The sequence below is a fragment of the Penicillium arizonense genome (assembly GCF_001773325.1).
Source record: "Penicillium arizonense strain CBS 141311 chromosome Unknown PENARI_contig001, whole genome shotgun sequence".
Lineage (NCBI taxonomy): Eukaryota > Fungi > Ascomycota > Eurotiomycetes > Eurotiales > Aspergillaceae > Penicillium > Penicillium arizonense.
Genome location: NW_019173278.1, coordinates 2,477,683 through 2,496,273, shown reverse-complemented (window position 1 = coordinate 2,496,273; position 18,591 = coordinate 2,477,683). Strand labels below are relative to the sequence as shown.

The window sequence follows — 18,591 nt, the reverse complement described above, 5'->3', positions numbered from 1 at the left end:
CCTTGGATATCAGGCCTGTTGAAGTTTCATGGTTTTGATCTTTGCTAGGGACCCATCAGTTGACACATGAGCTTTTCGCCCTTACATATATGGATGGATACTCTGTTCGACAGGGGGAAAATATCCCTAGTTGTCTATGTGTAGGCAGCATTGACCGAAAGAAAACTGAAAGTCTCATAAGACATCCTTGCTCTGTTCTCCTCGCATATTCACATTAAGCACCCGTCCTTGATACTTGAGTGCAAGTCACTAATTCCAACCCTCACACGGCGATAGCCAGCTCGGGAGTTTGGCTTTGCGCCGTTGTCCTTGGCCTTCAGGCCATCGACACTGGGAGATCCTACTCGCGAGTTGCCCGCAGCAGGGGTGGCCTTGGCGGAAGATGTCGAAGTGCGCTCAAGTGCGTATACCTCGACCATCCATTCATACCAGACCTTGCGGTCATCGGTTTGACGGTACATGGTAACGATGATCTCGCCATTTTCGGGGACATTGAGAGGAGTCTGGGACAGAAGTATTAGTCTAAAAACTAGGCATATAAAAGAGTGTATATTGAAGCTCACCTTCAACGGGAAATAGATAGGGAACCAGCTGATCATGTTTGCGCTCTTGGCATCCATAGTCACGGGATTGGTAGACAGCTCCACATCGCCGTAAAGCACTGTCTCAAAGTAACCGGCCAAACCATGGCATGCGCCTCGGTTCTGGGCGGGGAAGGACAGACGAGTCTGACGCACATTGTGTGCGTTCGAGATTGTTGACTGCATGGGGGACTGGGGAGGAATATGGAGGTTCGGGTGGGAGAAAGACCAGGCGGTCTGCACATTCGGAGTAGGGAATTCAGTAGCAGTGAACGATGCCGATGGGGTAGAGGCCCTGTTTCCATTGTTGGAGCTTGAGCTTTCAACACCAGTAGGCGAATCTGCGGTGGACAGGAAATCAATGGCGTGGAGCATCACAACGTATGGTGTCTCCGGAGCCGCTGGGTTGGAAACGGTCTGGTGCACAACATCGGCGTGCAATTTGGGAGCGGACACCGGGGTGAAGTGAGCGGAGTACGAGGCTGGAATGGAGATTCCATGTGTCGGATTGATGAGATCATTCACACCATCCAGACATTCGGGAGAAAGCTCATTGTCAGCGAAGGATCCAAGCAATTCCGATACAATAATGTCCACATGGGTGTGTGTCACGCCCAGTCCCCTGGATTCAGATGCACGGCCCGGGTCGTTCGCCCCCTTCTTCGGGCTGTAGAGCAAAGAGTCCTCAATTCCCAAGGTGTCTCCCACGGGCTCCTGAGCACCCTTGGTTTGCTGTCGGCGAACCAGAGGACCTTTCCAACTGCGCATGTCAGATTGGACCAGAGTGACCTTACCATCCCAGATTGTTTCGTTGTGGCGCTGCAGCAACACGAATGCATTCTGGTTCTTCTCTACGGCCCATATATCAATTTCAACACCGGCTTCCGCACTAGCTTTAAGTGCCCTAGTGACCAGCGGTCCACGACCAGCACCCACAACAGCGAGAATTACCTTGCCATCTGGGTGAGATGTGGGCTTCTTCTGGTCTGCCCAATCCCTCAATGCCTTGGTGATCGCCTTTTCGTACCACTCATATTTAATAGGATCCTTTTCAAATACTTCATAGGTGATACTCTCCAGGTTGACAGTCAAGGGCTGCAAAGGTGCCTGCAAATAGTCCTGATATCCCACACCAAACCTCTCAATGGCAGTGCGCGGGGGTTGGCGTTGTTGAAGGTTCCGAATATAAGACAAATGGGGGGTTGGGTCGTTGTGCTTCTTGTTGGCCTGTGACAGACTTGGATAATCAGATCCAGACAGTTGAGACTGGCCGACGCCGGAGCCTTCGATGCCTTCGAGCCCAGGTATGGGGCCAACGCCGCAAAGAAGGATCCATGGCGCAGTTCGAAGGCGCATCATCTTGGCAATCAACGCCTGGTGTGATTTTGCCAGGACTGGGTATCCCTTCTGGTTCTTCAGGAATGAGGATGCGTCAATCGTGAGCAAGTGCACAGGTTCCGAGTGCCAGCGGGACTGCACATATAGAGATGGCAACTGCTTCGGCATCGCGAGAGCTATGGTCACATCAGCTTTTGTTCATGGAGAAGGGAATATGGCTAATACTTACCAACAAATAGTCTCGTATGATACTTGCAAGTCTTTCGGATTGCGTCCCACGCGTCCCAGGTTCCAAATGGATCAACTTTAAGCGAAACGCCCTCATCTGGCTCCAAGTATTCCGCTCTAGCAAGCGGTGCCAGATCGCCCATAGTATCAAACTCAGCTTCTGGATTGTCAACCATCTGCAGCCAGATATGGAATTGAATATAGGGACCGAGTTTCAACGCATCCTGAACTGCACGCGCGTAGTAGATTACTCCCTCGGAATGCAATGCACCATGATGCAACTTCGGTCCAGGAATCAAGAGATATCCAATTCCACAGAATGCAGCGTACGCAACCTCAAGCATTAGAACTTGGCGAGATAAGTCGGCAATCAATGGGTCTGGCGAGCACAGATCAATCCAGCTGCTGGTCACACCAACTAGTTGACTGGTTGCATCGTTGGGGGTCAAGTAGGAGTCAGTTTTGGACAGTGGTGGAATCACCAGAGGCCGAGTGTTCTGAGTAGTAGCCATTGTCCCAATAGAATCGTAAGAAGGGGACTGCAAGGTGGCCAAGTAATTTGATAGCAGGCCCAGTACACGAGAATGGAAATGCGATGTCGTAATTGGGACAGTCATCATGTCATACTATATCATATCAAATTAGCATCCGAAGCAATGGGATTGAACGAAGGACTGACATTGCTCTCATGCACCTGTTGGATCACCTCAGATGTCACGGAGATCAGCCTGTTATGTTCATGGTGACCGACGCAGAACGCTGGTCCTGGATCTTCTGAGGGATTATAGCTTTCCATGTTGAGCGAGAAGTCTGGCGCAATGGTGGGGTGATTAAACTAGGGATGTGGCAGACTGGGAGCTCTTGACGAGCAACGGAGCGACTTCCCAACCTGGAATCAGACAGTTCTTGAGCGGTTCACACTGTAATCTGTTTAGGCAGAAAAGCTCAGTCAGGAACAGGACATCAACAACCCAAAGATTATCGATCCCTGTGGGGAGCGCAGCAGAATATCTGGGGCGGTGAGTCTGATAGGCAGCTGTGGCGCTCGCCCGACCTTCCTATCGGATTTTTTTTCTTCGCTATCTCAGCTCTTCCTCCCGCCGAGTTTGCTCTTCAACACTCTTCGGCTTTTCACAATGACCATGACTGATAACCGCTCAGACTCTGAAGGCGGCTCCCGAGCCAAGCGCCAGAAGATGGACGGCGGCGACCCAAAGAACAACCCTTACCTGGCTCACATGTACGAGAACGATGACTCCAGCAAGAATTCGTCCCTGGCAAAGTTCAAGCGACACCAGACGACTGCCGCGATGGCAAAGAAGGCCGAGGACGGTGAAATCAACCCCTTCAGTGGCCGTCCTTACTCCGCCAAATACTTCTCGATCTTGAAGACTCGCCGTGACCTACCAGTCCATGCGCAGCGGTGAGTGATCCCAGAGAGCCATTCTGTAAGAGAGTACACTGACCCTCTTTTTGTAGTGATGAGTTCCTGCAAATGTATCAGCAATCGCAAATCCTCGTCTTCGTTGGTGAGACCGGTTCCGGAAAGACCACTCAGATCCCACAATTTGTCCTCTTCGATGACCTTCCCCAGACCCAAGGCAAGATGGTTGCTTGTACGCAGCCGCGTCGAGTTGCTGCCATGTCCGTCGCACAGCGTGTCGCAGCCGAGATGGATGTCAAGCTGGGTGAGGAAGTCGGTTACAGTATCCGTTTCGAGGACATGACCGGCCCTAAGACCATCATGAAGTACATGACTGATGGTATGCTGCTTCGTGAGGCCATGAACGACCACAACCTGTCGCGCTACAGCACAATCATGCTTGACGAGGCCCACGAAAGAACAATGGCCACTGATATTCTGATGGGTCTTCTGAAGGAAGTCGTGGGTCGTCGCCCCGACTTGAAGATCATCATCATGTCCGCCACTCTGGATGCGCAAAAGTTCCAGCGCTATTTCATGGACGCACCTCTTCTCGCAGTTCCCGGTCGTACCCACCCGGTCGAGATCTTCTACACCCCCGAGCCGGAGCAAGACTACGTTGAGGCCGCCGTTCGGACTGTGCTGCAGATTCACGCCACCGAGGGAGAGGGAGATATCCTTCTGTTCCTGACTGGTGAGGAAGAGATTGAAGATGCTTCGCGCAAGATTGCTATGGAAGGAGATGAGATGGTCAGAGAAGCTGATGCCGGCCCTATCAAGGTCTACCCGCTGTACGGTAGTCTTCCTCCTCATATGCAGCAGCGCATCTTCGACCCTGCACCCCCTCCTCGTCGGCCCGGTGGCCGGCCTGGCCGCAAGGTCATTGTTTCCACCAACATTGCCGAAACTTCCCTGACCATCGATGGTATCGTGTATGTGGTGGACCCCGGTTTCTCCAAGCAGAAGATCTACAACCCCCGCATTCGTGTCGAGTCGCTCCTGGTTTCTCCCATCTCCAAGGCCTCCGCTCAACAACGTGCTGGTCGTGCTGGTCGTACTCGTCCCGGAAAGTGCTTCCGTCTCTACACCGAAGGCGCATTCAAGAAGGAGTTGATTGAGTCCACATACCCCGAAATTCTCCGGTCAAACTTGTCCTCCACAGTTCTTGAACTGAAGAAGCTCGGCATCGATGATCTTGTCCACTTCGATTTGATGGACCCGCCCGCACCAGAGACTCTGATGAGAGCTTTGGAGGAGTTGAACTATCTTGCTTGTCTCGATGACGATGGAAACCTTACTCAACTGGGCCGCCTGGCATCCGAGTTCCCTCTCGACCCAGCGCTTGCTGTCATGCTCATCAGCTCTCCTGAGTTCTACTGCTCTAATGAAATCCTCTCCATCACAGCCCTCCTGTCTGTGCCCCAGGTCTTCGTCCGCCCCGCTGCTCAACGCAAGCGTGCCGACGAGATGAAGAACCTCTTCGCCCACCCCGACGGAGACCATCTGACCATGCTGAACGTTTATCACGCTTACCGGGGTGACGAGGCCCAGTCGAACCCCAAGCAGTGGTGCCACGATCACTTCCTCTCACTGCGATCCCTCCAGTCCGCCGATAACGTGCGCTCGCAACTGCTCCGCATCATGGAGCGCGAGGATCTGGAGATGATCTCCACACCTTTCGAGGACAAGAAGTATTATGAGAACATCCGTCGCGCCCTGTGTGCCGGTTTCTTCATGCAGGTCGCTAAGAAGGACACCGGTGGCAAGAGCCAGTACCTCACCATCAAGGATAACCAGAACGTTCTCCTGCACCCGTCCACCGTGCTGGCCCACGAGGCCGAGTGGGTCCTCTACAACGAGTTCGTCCTCACAACAAAGAACTATATCCGTACCGTGACCGCGGTCAAGCCCGAGTGGCTTTTAGTAAGACTTCCCATCAAATCTTCCCACCACATGTTCATTTTACTGACTGTTCTTGTTCAGGACATTGCTCCTACATACTACGACATTAATAGCTTCCCCAAGGGCGACATCCGCTCTGCCCTCACCCGGGCTTCCGAGCGTCTCATTCGCAAGGAGAAGATGCGCGCTGAAAAGCGTCGCTAGACAATTTGCTTTATATTCTCAGCCTAAAATCATGGACGATATGCTTTCGTTTTGCGCCGTTCTGCTTTCTCTTATGATGCCAATGCATTGAATAAAACGCCTGTTTTCTTGTGTTATATCACGCTCTGTGGCTGTTCCCCCTGTTATATGCTCTTTGAGACCTTTCTAGATCTGCAATTGTACAAATAGATCGATACACATTCTGAGATTCTAAGATTTGATATGCTACAGAACCCAGCGACGTTCTTAAAATGGAGAAGAATGAGAAGATTTAAGGGATCTACCTAATATTCTGAAATTTTTCAATTGTATGATGCACGGCGCCGCCAATGCCCTTAGGATGTGGGAGATATATTGGTGTTTTGCCCAAGTTACTCCTGTGCCTCTATTCAAAACAACGGTAAGGGTAATCATTTAATATACAAGAAGGTCCCACTGAACAGGTTCAAGATTCAGTTCCTGGCTGGAAGTCTGTGTATTCCAATGCTTCCAAGTAAACACAGTTTATGCCTCAGTGGGAGTAGGCATTGTTGAGTCTGCAACAGCCGTCTTTGCAGATGCCCTGGTAGCGCGTTTGTTTTGCCTCGTCTTACGTTTGGGGGGTATCTGAGGAGACAAGGTAGACATCGATCTGTCAAGCGTGATAGAGCCCGCGGTTCGAGCGAATTTGTGGTTTATGGGAAGAGTTTTCGGTGTCGAGATGTTGATGGGAGGTTTGGTCTCGCTGGAGGCGGGGATAGGGTTCGGGGTTTCACGCTTCGAATCGGAAGAAGAGGAGCCATTTGTAGAGGAGTCGGAGATGTGGTGTTTGCGTAGTTCAAAAACGAGCTCGCGGAGTTGTGCAACCTCGGTTTTGAGGGTGGAGATGTCTTTGGCATGCGTGTCCTCGGTAGACTTGGAATTCTTTCCTCGGCCGTGTCCGAGGGCGGTGGACATGGCATTGTCTGCGTGCTGTTCGGCCATTCTGGCATTTTGGTGGGCGAGTGTGGTCTCTGAGGGGATTTCAAGTTGGCTTAGATATTCACCAAAGGTGTTGCCGAAGTCGTAGCACTTTTGCCACACAGGACGGTTGATGTTTTCCTTTGGTGTTGACTTGGCAGCTGCAAACCATCGTTTGAGATCATGATTGACGAAAGGTGCCATATCCGCCTGCCGAGATAGGAGTTTGGGATCAAATCCACTGTGGATTGCAGCCTTTATCAATTCATTTGATGCATCGAGTCGATCGCACGAATCGCAGAGGCCCACCATTCTTCCTAGTAATCGCTCGACAGAATCAATACGATGATCTGTTGACGACACGAGGTAGGTCACGGCTCTCTTCAACACATTGGTGCCCTTCTCCCAGTCTCGGCGAATACTGTAGAAGCGGAGGTATGTGAAAAGAGTCTCCCAACTATCAAAGAAACCCCCACTCCGCGCAGCCTGGAGCCAAGCGTCGGCTCGTTGGGGTTGATCGAAACGTAATGCCGCACCAATCAAGCTGGCATAGATGACCGGGTTGGTGCTGTTCAACGAAGGAACAATAATTTCTAGCCCATTGACCTTTCGGTGCTTGTAAGTCCCTCTACTCCCCAAGTTCACAGAATATCCTTCTCCACCGAGCATCTTCAAGAACAAGTCAAAGTCCTTGAGGTTTTTTGACTTCTTGAAGAAAGATATGATCGTAATCACGAGGGAAGGGTTGAGGTAGAATCGGTTCGGTAATAATGTGCGCAGAAGCAGCTCAACCAAGTCATTTTGACGGGTTCGTGTGAACGCCATGATCATGAGTCGGAAAGCCGTGGGGCGTTCTGGATCTCTTGAACTCAAGATATTATTAGATAGCCGTAGAAGCAATTCCTGAAGCGACATCTCCTGGCTGGTGTAACTGTGGATATCGTTGGTGAGCTCTGAGTCAAGGATCTCGCGCTCTCTTTGCATTTCGCCCAATTGACTCGCAGCATAGTCCTTGGTGATATCGCTGAATGCCGCATCTCTTTGTGTCTTCAATGCAACCATGCGGTGTCGAATGGTATTCAATTCCTCAAGGAGCTGGGAAACATTGACCTGGGGAGTCTCGAAGTCCGCCGCGTAATTCATCGAGACGCCAGAATAGCGATGGGCAATGGCAGGCCGTAGCAACATTCGAATAGCAAACTGCCTCAAGGCAAGTTTCTGTATAGCCTTGAGACGAAGATCATCTTCAAGAACCCAGCTAGGCAATGTCTCCTGCGCCACAAAGATCTCGCTCTCGTCCGTCTCGTCGACGTTCTGATCTTCCTCTTCCAAAGCGGGCGAATTTTCTAACATTCGAGCATTCGCGGCATTCAATCGTCTTCGCTCAGTATGGAAAGATCTCAGAGAACGATTCAAGCCCGGCGGGGATTGAAGTCCGGACGGGAATCGTGAAACAGAACCCAACCCCCTCACTTGCATTAAACGATTGAGGCCTCGATTCTCCCTTCGAGATTGTAGCGATGCCAAAATCCTTTGTTCCTCGTCCACCAATTCGCTCACTTCCGCCTTGACCGCGGCAATCTTTTCGTCCCAGTCATGTCGGCGTCGATCCTTCACGCTGGCATCGGCAAGGGCGGCAGCGGCGAAGATGCTGGTGTATAATGCAGTGACAGAGTTACCAATTCGGAGCTTTCTTCTACTGGCAGCGGTAGCCGATCTCGAACTGACACCATTGGCAGTGGTGCTCAAACACCCGACGCAGCGGCAGGACGACTGCTTCGAGACAGCGCGGGACCACAACCCCTGCATTCTCAGGGCATCGCTAGCAAACAATGGTTTAGGCGAAGTCAGCGAATATCAATGGATTGGACTCCTCTCGGAGCCCGGTCGGCAGCAGCAGGTATATGGCGATGAACGGGGAAACATGCGATGCGGAAATAATCGTGCAATCCGCAAATATCGGGATCCGGTGCAAACACAGCAAACAAGCTAAGACCTCCCCCGGCTGCATCTGAACACCGTTGGATGTTTGTAGTTAATCTAAATCTGTACAATTTTTTGAACGAGTCTCCTTTTCTTACGGTTATACAGTACAATGGTACACAAGCTACTCGGTTTCGCCGCCGGGCTACTCGCGCTGAGCTCCGCTGCCAATGCCCATGGCTCACATTCAGACGACAAAGCTCCTTCCGATGATTGGGCCACGAGACACATGATGGGTAAGACAGTGTTGGGGCTATGATCTCGGATCTGGAATCTGCATTCTGACATGGCATTCTGTAGAGGAACATCACATCGAAGGCTTCGACGCTCCCTCGTTCTTTATCGTGCACGACTACGATTCATCAGGGTTCTGGACACATGACGAAGTCCGCAAGACATATGGTATCGACGATGAATCCAATTCCGATAAAAGTGAAGCTCGGAAGCAAGATGCCGTGAAGGCGGTGTTTGATATCTTCGATCCTGGAAACACTGGGTTCATTACCAAGGAGGACTGGCTACACGGCATCGCCGCTGGTAAACGGTTGCCCGATGTCGGGTTTGGACCTGGACACCATGGCGACATGGAATATGAATATGAGATTCACCATTTCGAGAAGTTCCACGGCGACGATACTACCGAGGAGGATTTGGTTCACCCTCAGGACATTGAGCATTTCCGCAGGCACGACGAGGAAGAAGATGCTGCCCTTCGTCTGGAAAAGCTGGAGGCCATGCAGATTGTCTTGAACAATATTCCTCAGAAATTCCGCCGGAATTTCTAGGTTTAACTGGATAACTTCTTTTCTTGTTGATGTACATATACACGTTTACATACGGATTGAACGATTTGAGGCCAGGTCTCATCGAAATGCCCGTACAAAAGCTAGAAAACACGTCTCGTAGACCCACGGATGGTTAATTTGGAAGATTCTCTCAGGTCGCTGTGGATTGCACCTTTCCTTGGGCGATCGTTTTTCAGTTTCTCGTGGGATTAGCCATGATGAAATTGGCCACATAGATCAAGGACCAAAGCGATGGGATCTTGAATTTCAAGCAATATAAAAATAACTAACCAGTCAAATATGACGTAGACCCGCCGTAGACCCGCCGGAAAATAATGTACGACATCGAAACGCATGAAAGAAAACGCCGAAGTAGAGTATTGAGACGCTAAAGCTCAGAAAAGAGGGAAATAAAGAGTCGAGATAGACCGAGCTCAGTACCGGAGCAGTCAACGCCATGCCGAACAAAGGAAACGATGGAGTGAACACCCCAGATGAACGAGAACGACGCTCTTCTCGTCTAGAGGAGAGACTTTGGTAAATTTGGATATTTCAAGTGGCAGGCTGGAGTTCGGGTTGTTTGATAAGAAAAGAATCAGATATGCATAGGTTTTTGACCTAAATTGATGTGTTTCACCTCTTTTCAAACCCAATCAAGAGAGGATCACACTCAGTAATCCGCCGCATACCCTAACCTGTCATTTGAATCGACAACCCTGTAGCAAAATGATGAGCATGAATCTAATCAAATGGCGTATTCATATCCACATACGAATATTGTTTCGTCAAAGTTCCCTCTCCACCCTTGGACAGATCAATGTTAAAGACGTAAAAGTTGCCATCGCTGGTCACAACCATGACTTGAGGAGTATTACTACTCATAGCAACCACACTCCTGATTGGCCCAGAGTTTCCATTTCCAGCAGGACCCTGGTTTGCACGGGGCAGCTTAATCCAGGCAAAATCGCGTGCTGGCTCCCACATCTCACTCACTCCCTTGGGAAGATAGCCGCCCATCCTGGCTGCAACCGCACCTCCGACATTTTGAGAAGTCCGACGTAGCATCCCCATCAGTGTACCGTTATGCTTTCGCGATGCATCAGAGCCAGCATCCCCGCCCATCTCATCATCTTCTGGGGAATATCCATAAGGCGGAGAAGCTTGGTCACGGCCCGGTGGAGAGTGTGATGAAGAGCCGTCAGATGATGGTCCTTGCTGAGTCAACTTGAAAATGTGAACGGTGTCGGTGGATGATGAGACACATAAAAGAGTGGAGGTGGTGTTGAAAGACATGCTGTAGATTCGTGATGGCATGGAGCCTCGTCGGAATTGATACAGCTTGTGGCCATCTGGAACGGAAAACACGCGAATGATAGTGCCTTTATCAGATGCAGTGGCCAACAATGTTCCGTCACTGTTCAGCGCAATAAGGGCCAAAGGAGAACGATGCGCCTCGATTACGTTGATAGCTTCTAGCTTGACTGCATCGAAAATGAGAACATCACCTGTCGTGGGAGCAATATGTGTTGTTCCGGGTGGAGCATGAGCTGGTGGGTTTGCAGCTGCATGTGCCTTTTGTGGAAGAGGGTAGGCCATGTAGCAATTTTCCGACGATGGGGCAAGGGCACAAATGGCTGTTAAATTGTCAGTAAACCCGGAAAAAGGAACATGACAGTAAAGCCCCTTACCGTTAGGGTTTGGTGATGTATCGATGGTAGACAAAAGCTTCATAGTCTGAATATCATAAAGATAAATTTGATCCTCAAGCACAATAACAAGCCGTTTCCGGTTCAGCTTCACTGCTAAGACCGTTGTTGGAAATGTCAATTCGCATATTGTGCATTGTCGCTGCCGGTGGTTAGTCCAAGGTCTATCAAAATGCCATCATCACAGGCTAGTAAACCGAGAGCATTTCTGCGTACCTTGGTGTTTTGAATTTGCAAGCGCCTTGGAGACAAGATCAGAGCAACGAGAGAAGTCGAGAACAACATCTCAATAACGGCAATATTGCCCTCCTTAGCTTCATAACTCTTGGCAAAGGGTTCAGTGGTGAAGATCTGAAACCCCTTTGATGTTGCTAAAAATGCGGTCAACAATAATCCCAAAGTAAACAGTGCAGGCCCAGTCCGCCCCGGAAAAATACTCACCCACAGCCAGGTAGCTGTAGTCCTGGTTAAAGGTCACGAAATTCATGGCCATCTTGACAAGAAGACAGCAGGTTGGTGGAAGTCAATAAGATACAGGCAACCTTCGGAGCGTCGGAGATACCCCGCTTAGGGCGAGGTCGAGCGATGTGGGCAGAACCAGCAACTCTTTGCCCGTCACTGGCTCCGTAACATCTCTTGGGATGAGAACTAACTGAGAAGCTTTGCAGACGAGGCGGTGAAGAGGGAATCTGATATCCGAGAAGTGCTGGACAAAGTCGCAAGCGAGAGGTTTGCGCTTGGGCCACACCTTGATTGTCACCGCCTACGCACTTCCAAGGTTATCGCCTTGACTTCACTCTGGACTGAGACTGAGGCTACAGTGAGGTATGTTATTCTGCGAATAGATGAGAAAGTGAAATGCTGTTGCTAACTTTTTGTCTTCACTAGGCAAACGAGCGGTTCTTACCTAGCTACCTCCCATGTGACGTAGATAAGCCACTGCGATCAGGCTTCCATCCTTCGTTTTTCTATCGAGACACTGCAACGGCGATCGACGACCATAAACTAGAGACATGAGCTGTGGCTTTGCTGTGATCTCAGGTCTCAGGTGGAGACATGCAAAAGTGGACAAGAGCTTCTGGTGAATCCCAAATCTACCCTCCATGCCCCCGCCGTAAACAGTGAGTTGTGGGTGGCGCATCCATTGCTACCAGATCTAGGTGGCCTGCATACTATGAAGTGGCTGTATATGATATAAACAGTCCCTTTGAAAGGGCCCTAGGTGAGGTGAGGTGGTCGAAAGGTAGGCACGAGTGGTTTCCGACTCGATAAATTGGTTGACTTCGATGAGATTTGCAGGAGAGCCATCTTCCCAAGGCTCTCTTACATCCCCCACCAAACTGAAAAGGAACGAAGCTCGCAATAACTCGAATTCTTCAAAAGAGAGGGGGCCATAAGTCATTTATACATACTTGGTAATGAGGATCCGACGGTATAGACTTGCCGGAAGCCCTTACGCAACTTGTCTTAGGGTTGGTATCGTTCGATGTCATGTATCAGGTGTGTTGTAATTAGTCAAAGCTGTCTGTTGCATTAACAAGGCATCATCGCAGTTCTCATTGCAATGTATGGTAGCCCGATGGCGTTTGCTAATTCTACGATAAGCGCTTGAAACAGCTGGGCCCGAATCCTGGATATTGACTGCCACATCGCATGCCCAATCCCTGCATTTCAATCACCGACAACAACATGCATAGATCCCAATCGGCGGTGTAGAAGGCCGACAGAAAGCCCTGTCTGTATACTGCAGGGAAATCGAAGCAAGACGCCCTATCTACCCTGCATACACTGCTGTCCCTATGCCCTACAATCATGCCCAGCGCCCCCGGAACATCCAAGACAAACCCAACCAGGGTTACCAGCCACGGGCCTCACAAGCTACGTGTCAACAATGGAACTCTACTATTCCAAGGTAATTCTCGAAGGGTTTGATATCGGCCCATGTGCCAAAAGAAAAATACCTCGCAAGCGACGGCGAAAACAAGGTACGGCAGCTACCCGCCTCACACGACATCGTGGCCCAGGGATTTGCCGAGAGGGCCCCGATTAGGTCGTTGTTCTATATTCCCGGTGGAGGGTTGAGTCGGGTAGGTTTCACGCATATGGTTGGCCTTCGGTACGGAGTTGGTATATAAGTGTAGTACCTGTATCAAATGAACTAGGCAGTAGTAACCGCTAAGCAACGTAACTTCGCATCCCACTGAGTTCTTCAGGCTGCGATCTAAAGTAGTTTCAGTGCTCGCTGGCTGACGAGGAAGACGTGTGCATAGCTAGCTCCACGTCCGTGGTTCACCATGTGGCACCACTAAGGTATGAGGGTATGAGATCAAACCAGAAGAGGTGGCAAAGACGCAAACGAAACATCCTGACTGGGGAACAGGTGACAGCCAACGCGTCCTGTTAGCGTCGAGTTCAAGGCGCGCGCGCAAGGCCGATCATTCTGTTTCCGCCCGTTGGTGTGCAGTTCCTGCACGTTCCGGCTGGTGGAGTTCCACCTGGGCGCTTTCCGGCAGGCTGGGAGCCCACTCTATCGCCTAAGGTTGAGAGAAACGGAAAGAAAATAGAAGAAAATCGAAGAGAAGAAATCCCGAGGCAGGCTCGATCGGGGCGAGGTAGGCATACAGTCTATCACAGCAGTGCAGTGCTTCCAACCCTGATTTCGGGCCCGTTCCATCCAGCTAGTTACACGCACATGAGCAAAGCAGACTAGCAAGCGTTGTGAAGTAGCCAAGGTTTCTCGTTTACAGTCGGCAAGGGTTAACCTGTGCCGAGATCTCTGGGGGATGGCCTATAAAGGATCGAGGCAAGATCAGCAGAACCGGATTGCGTCTGACACCTTGCCGGTTCAGGAATTATGTATCTGCTAGCCAATGAGGGTCACAGAGGGGGTGAAATAGCAAGCGATACGCGAAAGATAATGGTGCGACCTTGCACGGTATGCTTTGAGGTACATCGGCATGTTTTAGGCAACGTCAGGTAGCAGATTTGCTGTTTTGGCTCTTGGGCAGACTTGTCGTCTGTACTACAGTCTACAGTTATGCCCAGATGATCTTGGATTTGATGTTTTGGGCCTGGCTGTTGACCGATTTGGGCGGTTGTTTACGATTGGGGGGCTTGGGATGTATATCGCGTTGGATACTCTCCACTCGAGTGGAGCTCAGTGGCGATCCGGGGTTAGTTCCCTGTGCGTCTCTGTACTTTTGTGCGTTTTTGATGATCTCTGATATGAACAGGGAATGCATTGTTCGAGAGTTCGAATATATGTTGCGATGACGAGTAATTTCGATGTATCTCAAGAGGCAAAGAGATCCCCGTCCACATCTTAAGTATGATGCATCAGGACTCTGCTATCTCTCAAATTGACTTTTGGACTACCCATGGACACGAGCTGCTGGCTCAACCTCCGGCTGGTAGGGGTTTGCTACTCCGAGGGGAGAGAGGAGCGGGGTTTCATATCCTCATATCTGGACGTATTCTTGGGAGTAAGTTAAGGCGTACTTTCAAGAGTGCAAGTGGAGTTGATCTAGGGCCTGAAACCCCCCTCCCCAGACGCACAGACTGGACTGGACCGAGACTTATATCAAAGAATCTCAGCGTCATCCAAACCTACTTTGTGCGATGATTGGATGCGCCGAACCACAGTCGTCCGTGGATGCCCAATAGACTTTCATAGCGCGCCGGGGGGTGGAAGAAGTGGAAAGTGGTCAGAATCCCTGTGGGTATATTCTCCTCAAGTTGTACTCCGTACATTCCGGAAAGTAATTTGATATTGAAGTGGAGTGGGTGGAACCACGGGCGGAACTCTGGGGGAATGACGATAAGTGATGATGACGAGAGTACTATAGACATTGTTGTCCGTAGTTCTTCTAGACACTCTACTCTAGGGTGAGAATCTTGTCACACTTATCTCCTCTTTTATCTCACTCTCTCCTCTCATTCCTCTCCCCCCTTGCTCCTCTCGTATGTCCCCCTTCTTTTCTTCTTATCTCCTCATTTCCCGGTTTGTTTTCTAACAACTTCGCCCCAGTTGTGATCATCGTGTTTGATCCACATCACCTGAAACCCATCAAATTCGGGCGCAAACGATGTGATAGCTGTTGAAGCTGCCAAAGTTGTTATAGCCCAACCCATCTTGATTGTGATTCTGTGTTCAAACTAGTGGGACAACCGATCTGATGGCGACCGTGCTTGTCCAGCAGCATTCGCTGCACCATTCGACCCCTCCTTCCTCCCCTCTTCCCTCAACCTTGACTGTCAACCGACGACCGAGTCCCATCCCGAACAAACATATCCCAGTATGCCCACCGGGCCCAGCTCCATCGACTCCTCCTCAACCGGCATCTCCGGTGGCTCGGTCTGATCAGCCTTCATCGTTATTGTATCCCCCAGATGAACGACTCCGCATTGGACGGGCTCCGTCTCCTGCCGTGTATGCTATCGAGGCATCCAAGTTGGCCGCTGCAATGGACCACCAGGCTTCGCAACCCTTGCCCGACCCATCGCAGATGTTCCCTTGGCTACATGGCCTTCATCCCGAGAACCACCTACAACTAGGCTTCTTTCAAAGTCGCAAACGTCACTCGCGCCGATCACCAAAATGCTGGCGGGGCCTGACTGTGGTCAAACTGGGGGGTGATCTGTCGAGGTCGCGTATCAAAGGCGCCGTCAGCCCTAATGAGGTGATCGCACCTTCCTCCCGCTTCTTGATGGCCGATCCGCAGGAGGGGTTCTCAGTACGCAACTTCCATATTCAGACGGCCAAGCTGGCCGCCATGTCCGATATTGTCTTGTATGCCGAGGATGACAGCAGCCAGGCTGCTCTTGTTGCACTGGCAGATCAGTTTGCGACGGCGCAGCATGCTTGGAGATTGAAGATGGATCCCTTGCAAGAGAGACCAACCTACAACACCTTCATTGTTGCCAGTTAGTTCACAAAATTCGTGTATACCAGAGCCCAGCTGACATACCCAGCCCCGTTTTCGGAACTCGAGAGAGAACACCCAGAGATCGTAGCTGTCGATTCGAAAGGTCAATCAACTGACCGGACGATGGATTTTGGTAAGTCACGAAACAAACGAATGCAATTATTTTGCCTGACAAATATGCAGCCCACTGGGAACGACGGGAAATGTGTAACATGTCCCGAGCATCGGAGATCTCGGCCAATGTTTGGTTGGGATCTACCCCAGAATTCATACCAATGTCTGGGGCACCACTGCCCAAAGAGGAAACATATGACTTGTTAATCGAAGCAACCGACCTAGCCAACATCCCCGGTCCCCGCTATCTAGCCAAGCTCGACAGACAACTTGAGACCGGCCCTCAGCGCATGGAATTCCCATCATCAGGATCTCTTGTCCTCCCATCAGGCAACACCCGTGAGGTCGAGGATATTGTCAACACTATCAGGTGGATCTACTATCTCGCACACCCAGAAACCCCGGCGGGTGAGCATGACACCGACAGCGACGTCGCAATGGCTAGCTCAAGCGGGAAACAACGCAAGATCTTAATCCACTGTGGTGATGGATATACCGAAACCTCTCTATTGGCAGTGGCATACTTCATGTTCGCAGAAGGCGTGCCCGCGCACGAAGCGTGGCTTAGACTACACTGCGACAAGAAGCGAAACTTCTTTGCCTACCCGACAGACGTTGCATTCCTATGCCATATTCAGGAACGCCTCTTGCAGGAAAGTCCAGTGGCTCAGGCCCATGCTACGGACATCGCAGGAACCTGGTACCCAAATTGGTTTCATCATATGGATGGCTCCTTCCCTAGCCGCATCTTGTCGTATTTGTACCTCGGCAATTTGACTCACGCCAACAACCCGGAGCTTCTTTGGGAGCTTGGTATCAGACGTGTGCTCAGCATTGGCGAGGCTGTTAATTGGTCGGATGAGGACCGTGCCACCTGGGGTCCTGATAATTTGATGTACATTGACAATGTCCAGGATAATGGCATTGATCCTTTGTGTCAGGAGTATGATCGTTGCTTAGATTTCATCGGTATGTTTGGGAATCCCTTAGCACCCGGCTTTCAGTTTACTGACCTGTTTACAGAAAAAGGCAAGCGTGAGGGTACAGCTACATTGGTCCACTGTCGAGTTGGCGTTTCAAGATCTGCCAGTATCTGCATTGCCGAAGTCATGGCCTGCAAAAAGCTTTCTTTCCCAAGGGCATAGTAAGTTTCCAACAAAGTTGTTAGCATTGATTGACCATGCTAATACTCCCCAAGCTGCTACGTTCGAGCAAGAAGACTCAACGTCATCATCCAACCCCACCTACGCTTTGTGTAAGAAACTCCTTCGATCGTTCCGATCGCCATATCTGACGAGCTACAGTTACGAGCTTCTTCAATGGGAAGAACACCAATTGAGAAAGCGAAACGAGCCCTTGAAACGAGAACTCGAATGGCAAACCGTCACGCGCGAGATCGCTCTTCTCAACAAGCCCTATTCGAGGAGCTAAGAATAACCTCGAATCTCGAAGTTCGAAGCTGGTTCTCGGCTTCACTTACCTCAGGTTCAACGCCAGACCCGGACCTGGTTCTACTCTAATTTTTTTTTGCTTGCCTCTCGCTGTGAGAGGCAACATGATACAATGAATTTTAACGACTGCACGAACTAGGGATGTTTCAAATTGGATCTTGGCGCAAGGCGTTTTGAAGATCTGATTGAAATGGGAATGAATTGCAATGACCATGTTTGAATATTGCAATGTTTTAACCTTGTCTCTGTTCGCAACGATCTTTTTCTTTTTCTGTTTTCTTCAGCAACCTTGAATTTGTTTATTTACTATTCATTTCTGTTTGTTTATCCCTATTTCCCCACACTCTGCTATTCATTTGTGTTCTTACTTGCCGGCTTCAACCGGAGCTTGCACCTTGTCGTCTTTTCTTTCTTCCCATATCATTTTCCCAAGCGTTTTCGCCCATGATTTGCCCTTGAAAGAGTATCATTCTGATATTGTCATGCCAAGTCTGAAATGCGGCTCATAAGATAGTTGTCCAGTTTACTCCCAAGATTAGCATATTCATCTGATTTGATATGTCTCTGCACCGCTGTACTCTGTCTGTATTCCTTTGTCCATTATTCTTTTCCTTATTCCATCTCTGTCCTATTCTCCAATGCTCTTGGTATATGTGTTATCTAGGATCTGACACGGATATACCGTCGTCAAAAGCTCGGCGATCGCAGGCGTCTCTGCTAGTTATCCTAATTCTATCCATCTGTTCGGGCATACACTCTGTGTGTCTTTCCTTGCAACGATTACCGAAAAGATTTCTTAAGTCTTCTTATTATCTTTATTCAAGATTTAAGTTCTTGTTTAAGGCCAGCAAAAGAAATGGGATATGTTATGAAAACAATAATACCGATACAAAGACATAGCATAGCTTAAGAAGCCCAGACCTGTCGACCCTCGGACACTCTTAGTTTTAGTCATAGAAATGCAGACATCTGGGCCAGGTACGTGCACTCTGTACTCGTAAATCATCTTAAA

At 50.1% G+C, this 18,591-nt stretch overlaps 6 protein-coding genes across 6 annotated transcripts; 3 read left to right on the top strand and 3 right to left on the bottom strand.

Annotated features, from left to right (window-relative positions):
* Positions 1-209: 209 nt before the first annotated feature.
* PENARI_c001G02177 (protein arginine N-methyltransferase) lies at positions 210-2,943 on the bottom strand (the record flags this gene model as incomplete). Its single annotated transcript, XM_022626284.1, has 4 exons — positions 210-503; positions 564-2,095; positions 2,149-2,773; positions 2,827-2,943. 4 exons carry the CDS (start codon positions 2,941-2,943, stop codon positions 210-212), a joined length of 2,568 nt encoding a protein of 855 aa, XP_022493665.1.
* Positions 2,944-3,283: 340 nt separating this feature from the next.
* On the top strand, positions 3,284-5,676 carry PENARI_c001G11131 (DEAH-box ATP-dependent RNA helicase PRP43; the record flags this gene model as incomplete). The annotated part of the gene is made up of 3 exons (XM_022627004.1): positions 3,284-3,570; positions 3,627-5,493; positions 5,554-5,676. 3 exons carry the CDS (start codon positions 3,284-3,286, stop codon positions 5,674-5,676), a joined length of 2,277 nt encoding a protein of 758 aa, XP_022493243.1.
* Positions 5,677-6,180: 504 nt separating this feature from the next.
* On the bottom strand, positions 6,181-8,424 carry PENARI_c001G07324 (uncharacterized protein; the record flags this gene model as incomplete). Its single annotated transcript, XM_022626705.1, has 1 exon — positions 6,181-8,424. One exon carries the CDS (start codon positions 8,422-8,424, stop codon positions 6,181-6,183), a length of 2,244 nt encoding a protein of 747 aa, XP_022493417.1.
* A 286-nt stretch (positions 8,425-8,710) lies between these two features.
* PENARI_c001G07326 (nucleobindin SSP120) lies at positions 8,711-9,383 on the top strand (the record flags this gene model as incomplete). The annotated part of the gene is made up of 2 exons (XM_022626706.1): positions 8,711-8,834; positions 8,899-9,383. 2 exons carry the CDS (start codon positions 8,711-8,713, stop codon positions 9,381-9,383), a joined length of 609 nt encoding a protein of 202 aa, XP_022493418.1.
* A 741-nt stretch (positions 9,384-10,124) lies between these two features.
* Positions 10,125-11,582, bottom strand: PENARI_c001G11467 (phosphoinositide binding protein ATG18; the record flags this gene model as incomplete). The annotated part of the gene is made up of 4 exons (XM_022627031.1): positions 10,125-11,017; positions 11,072-11,231; positions 11,306-11,460; positions 11,531-11,582. The coding sequence occupies 4 exons, from the start codon at positions 11,580-11,582 to the stop codon at positions 10,125-10,127; spliced, it is 1,260 nt and encodes a 419-aa protein (XP_022493322.1).
* Positions 11,583-15,264: 3,682 nt separating this feature from the next.
* Positions 15,265-17,559, top strand: pps1 (tyrosine/serine/threonine protein phosphatase PPS1; the record flags this gene model as incomplete). The annotated part of the gene is made up of 6 exons (XM_022626689.1): positions 15,265-16,012; positions 16,061-16,147; positions 16,198-17,097; positions 17,152-17,272; positions 17,327-17,383; positions 17,433-17,559. The coding sequence occupies 6 exons, from the start codon at positions 15,265-15,267 to the stop codon at positions 17,557-17,559; spliced, it is 2,040 nt and encodes a 679-aa protein (XP_022493927.1).
* Positions 17,560-18,591: the final 1,032 nt, after the last annotated feature.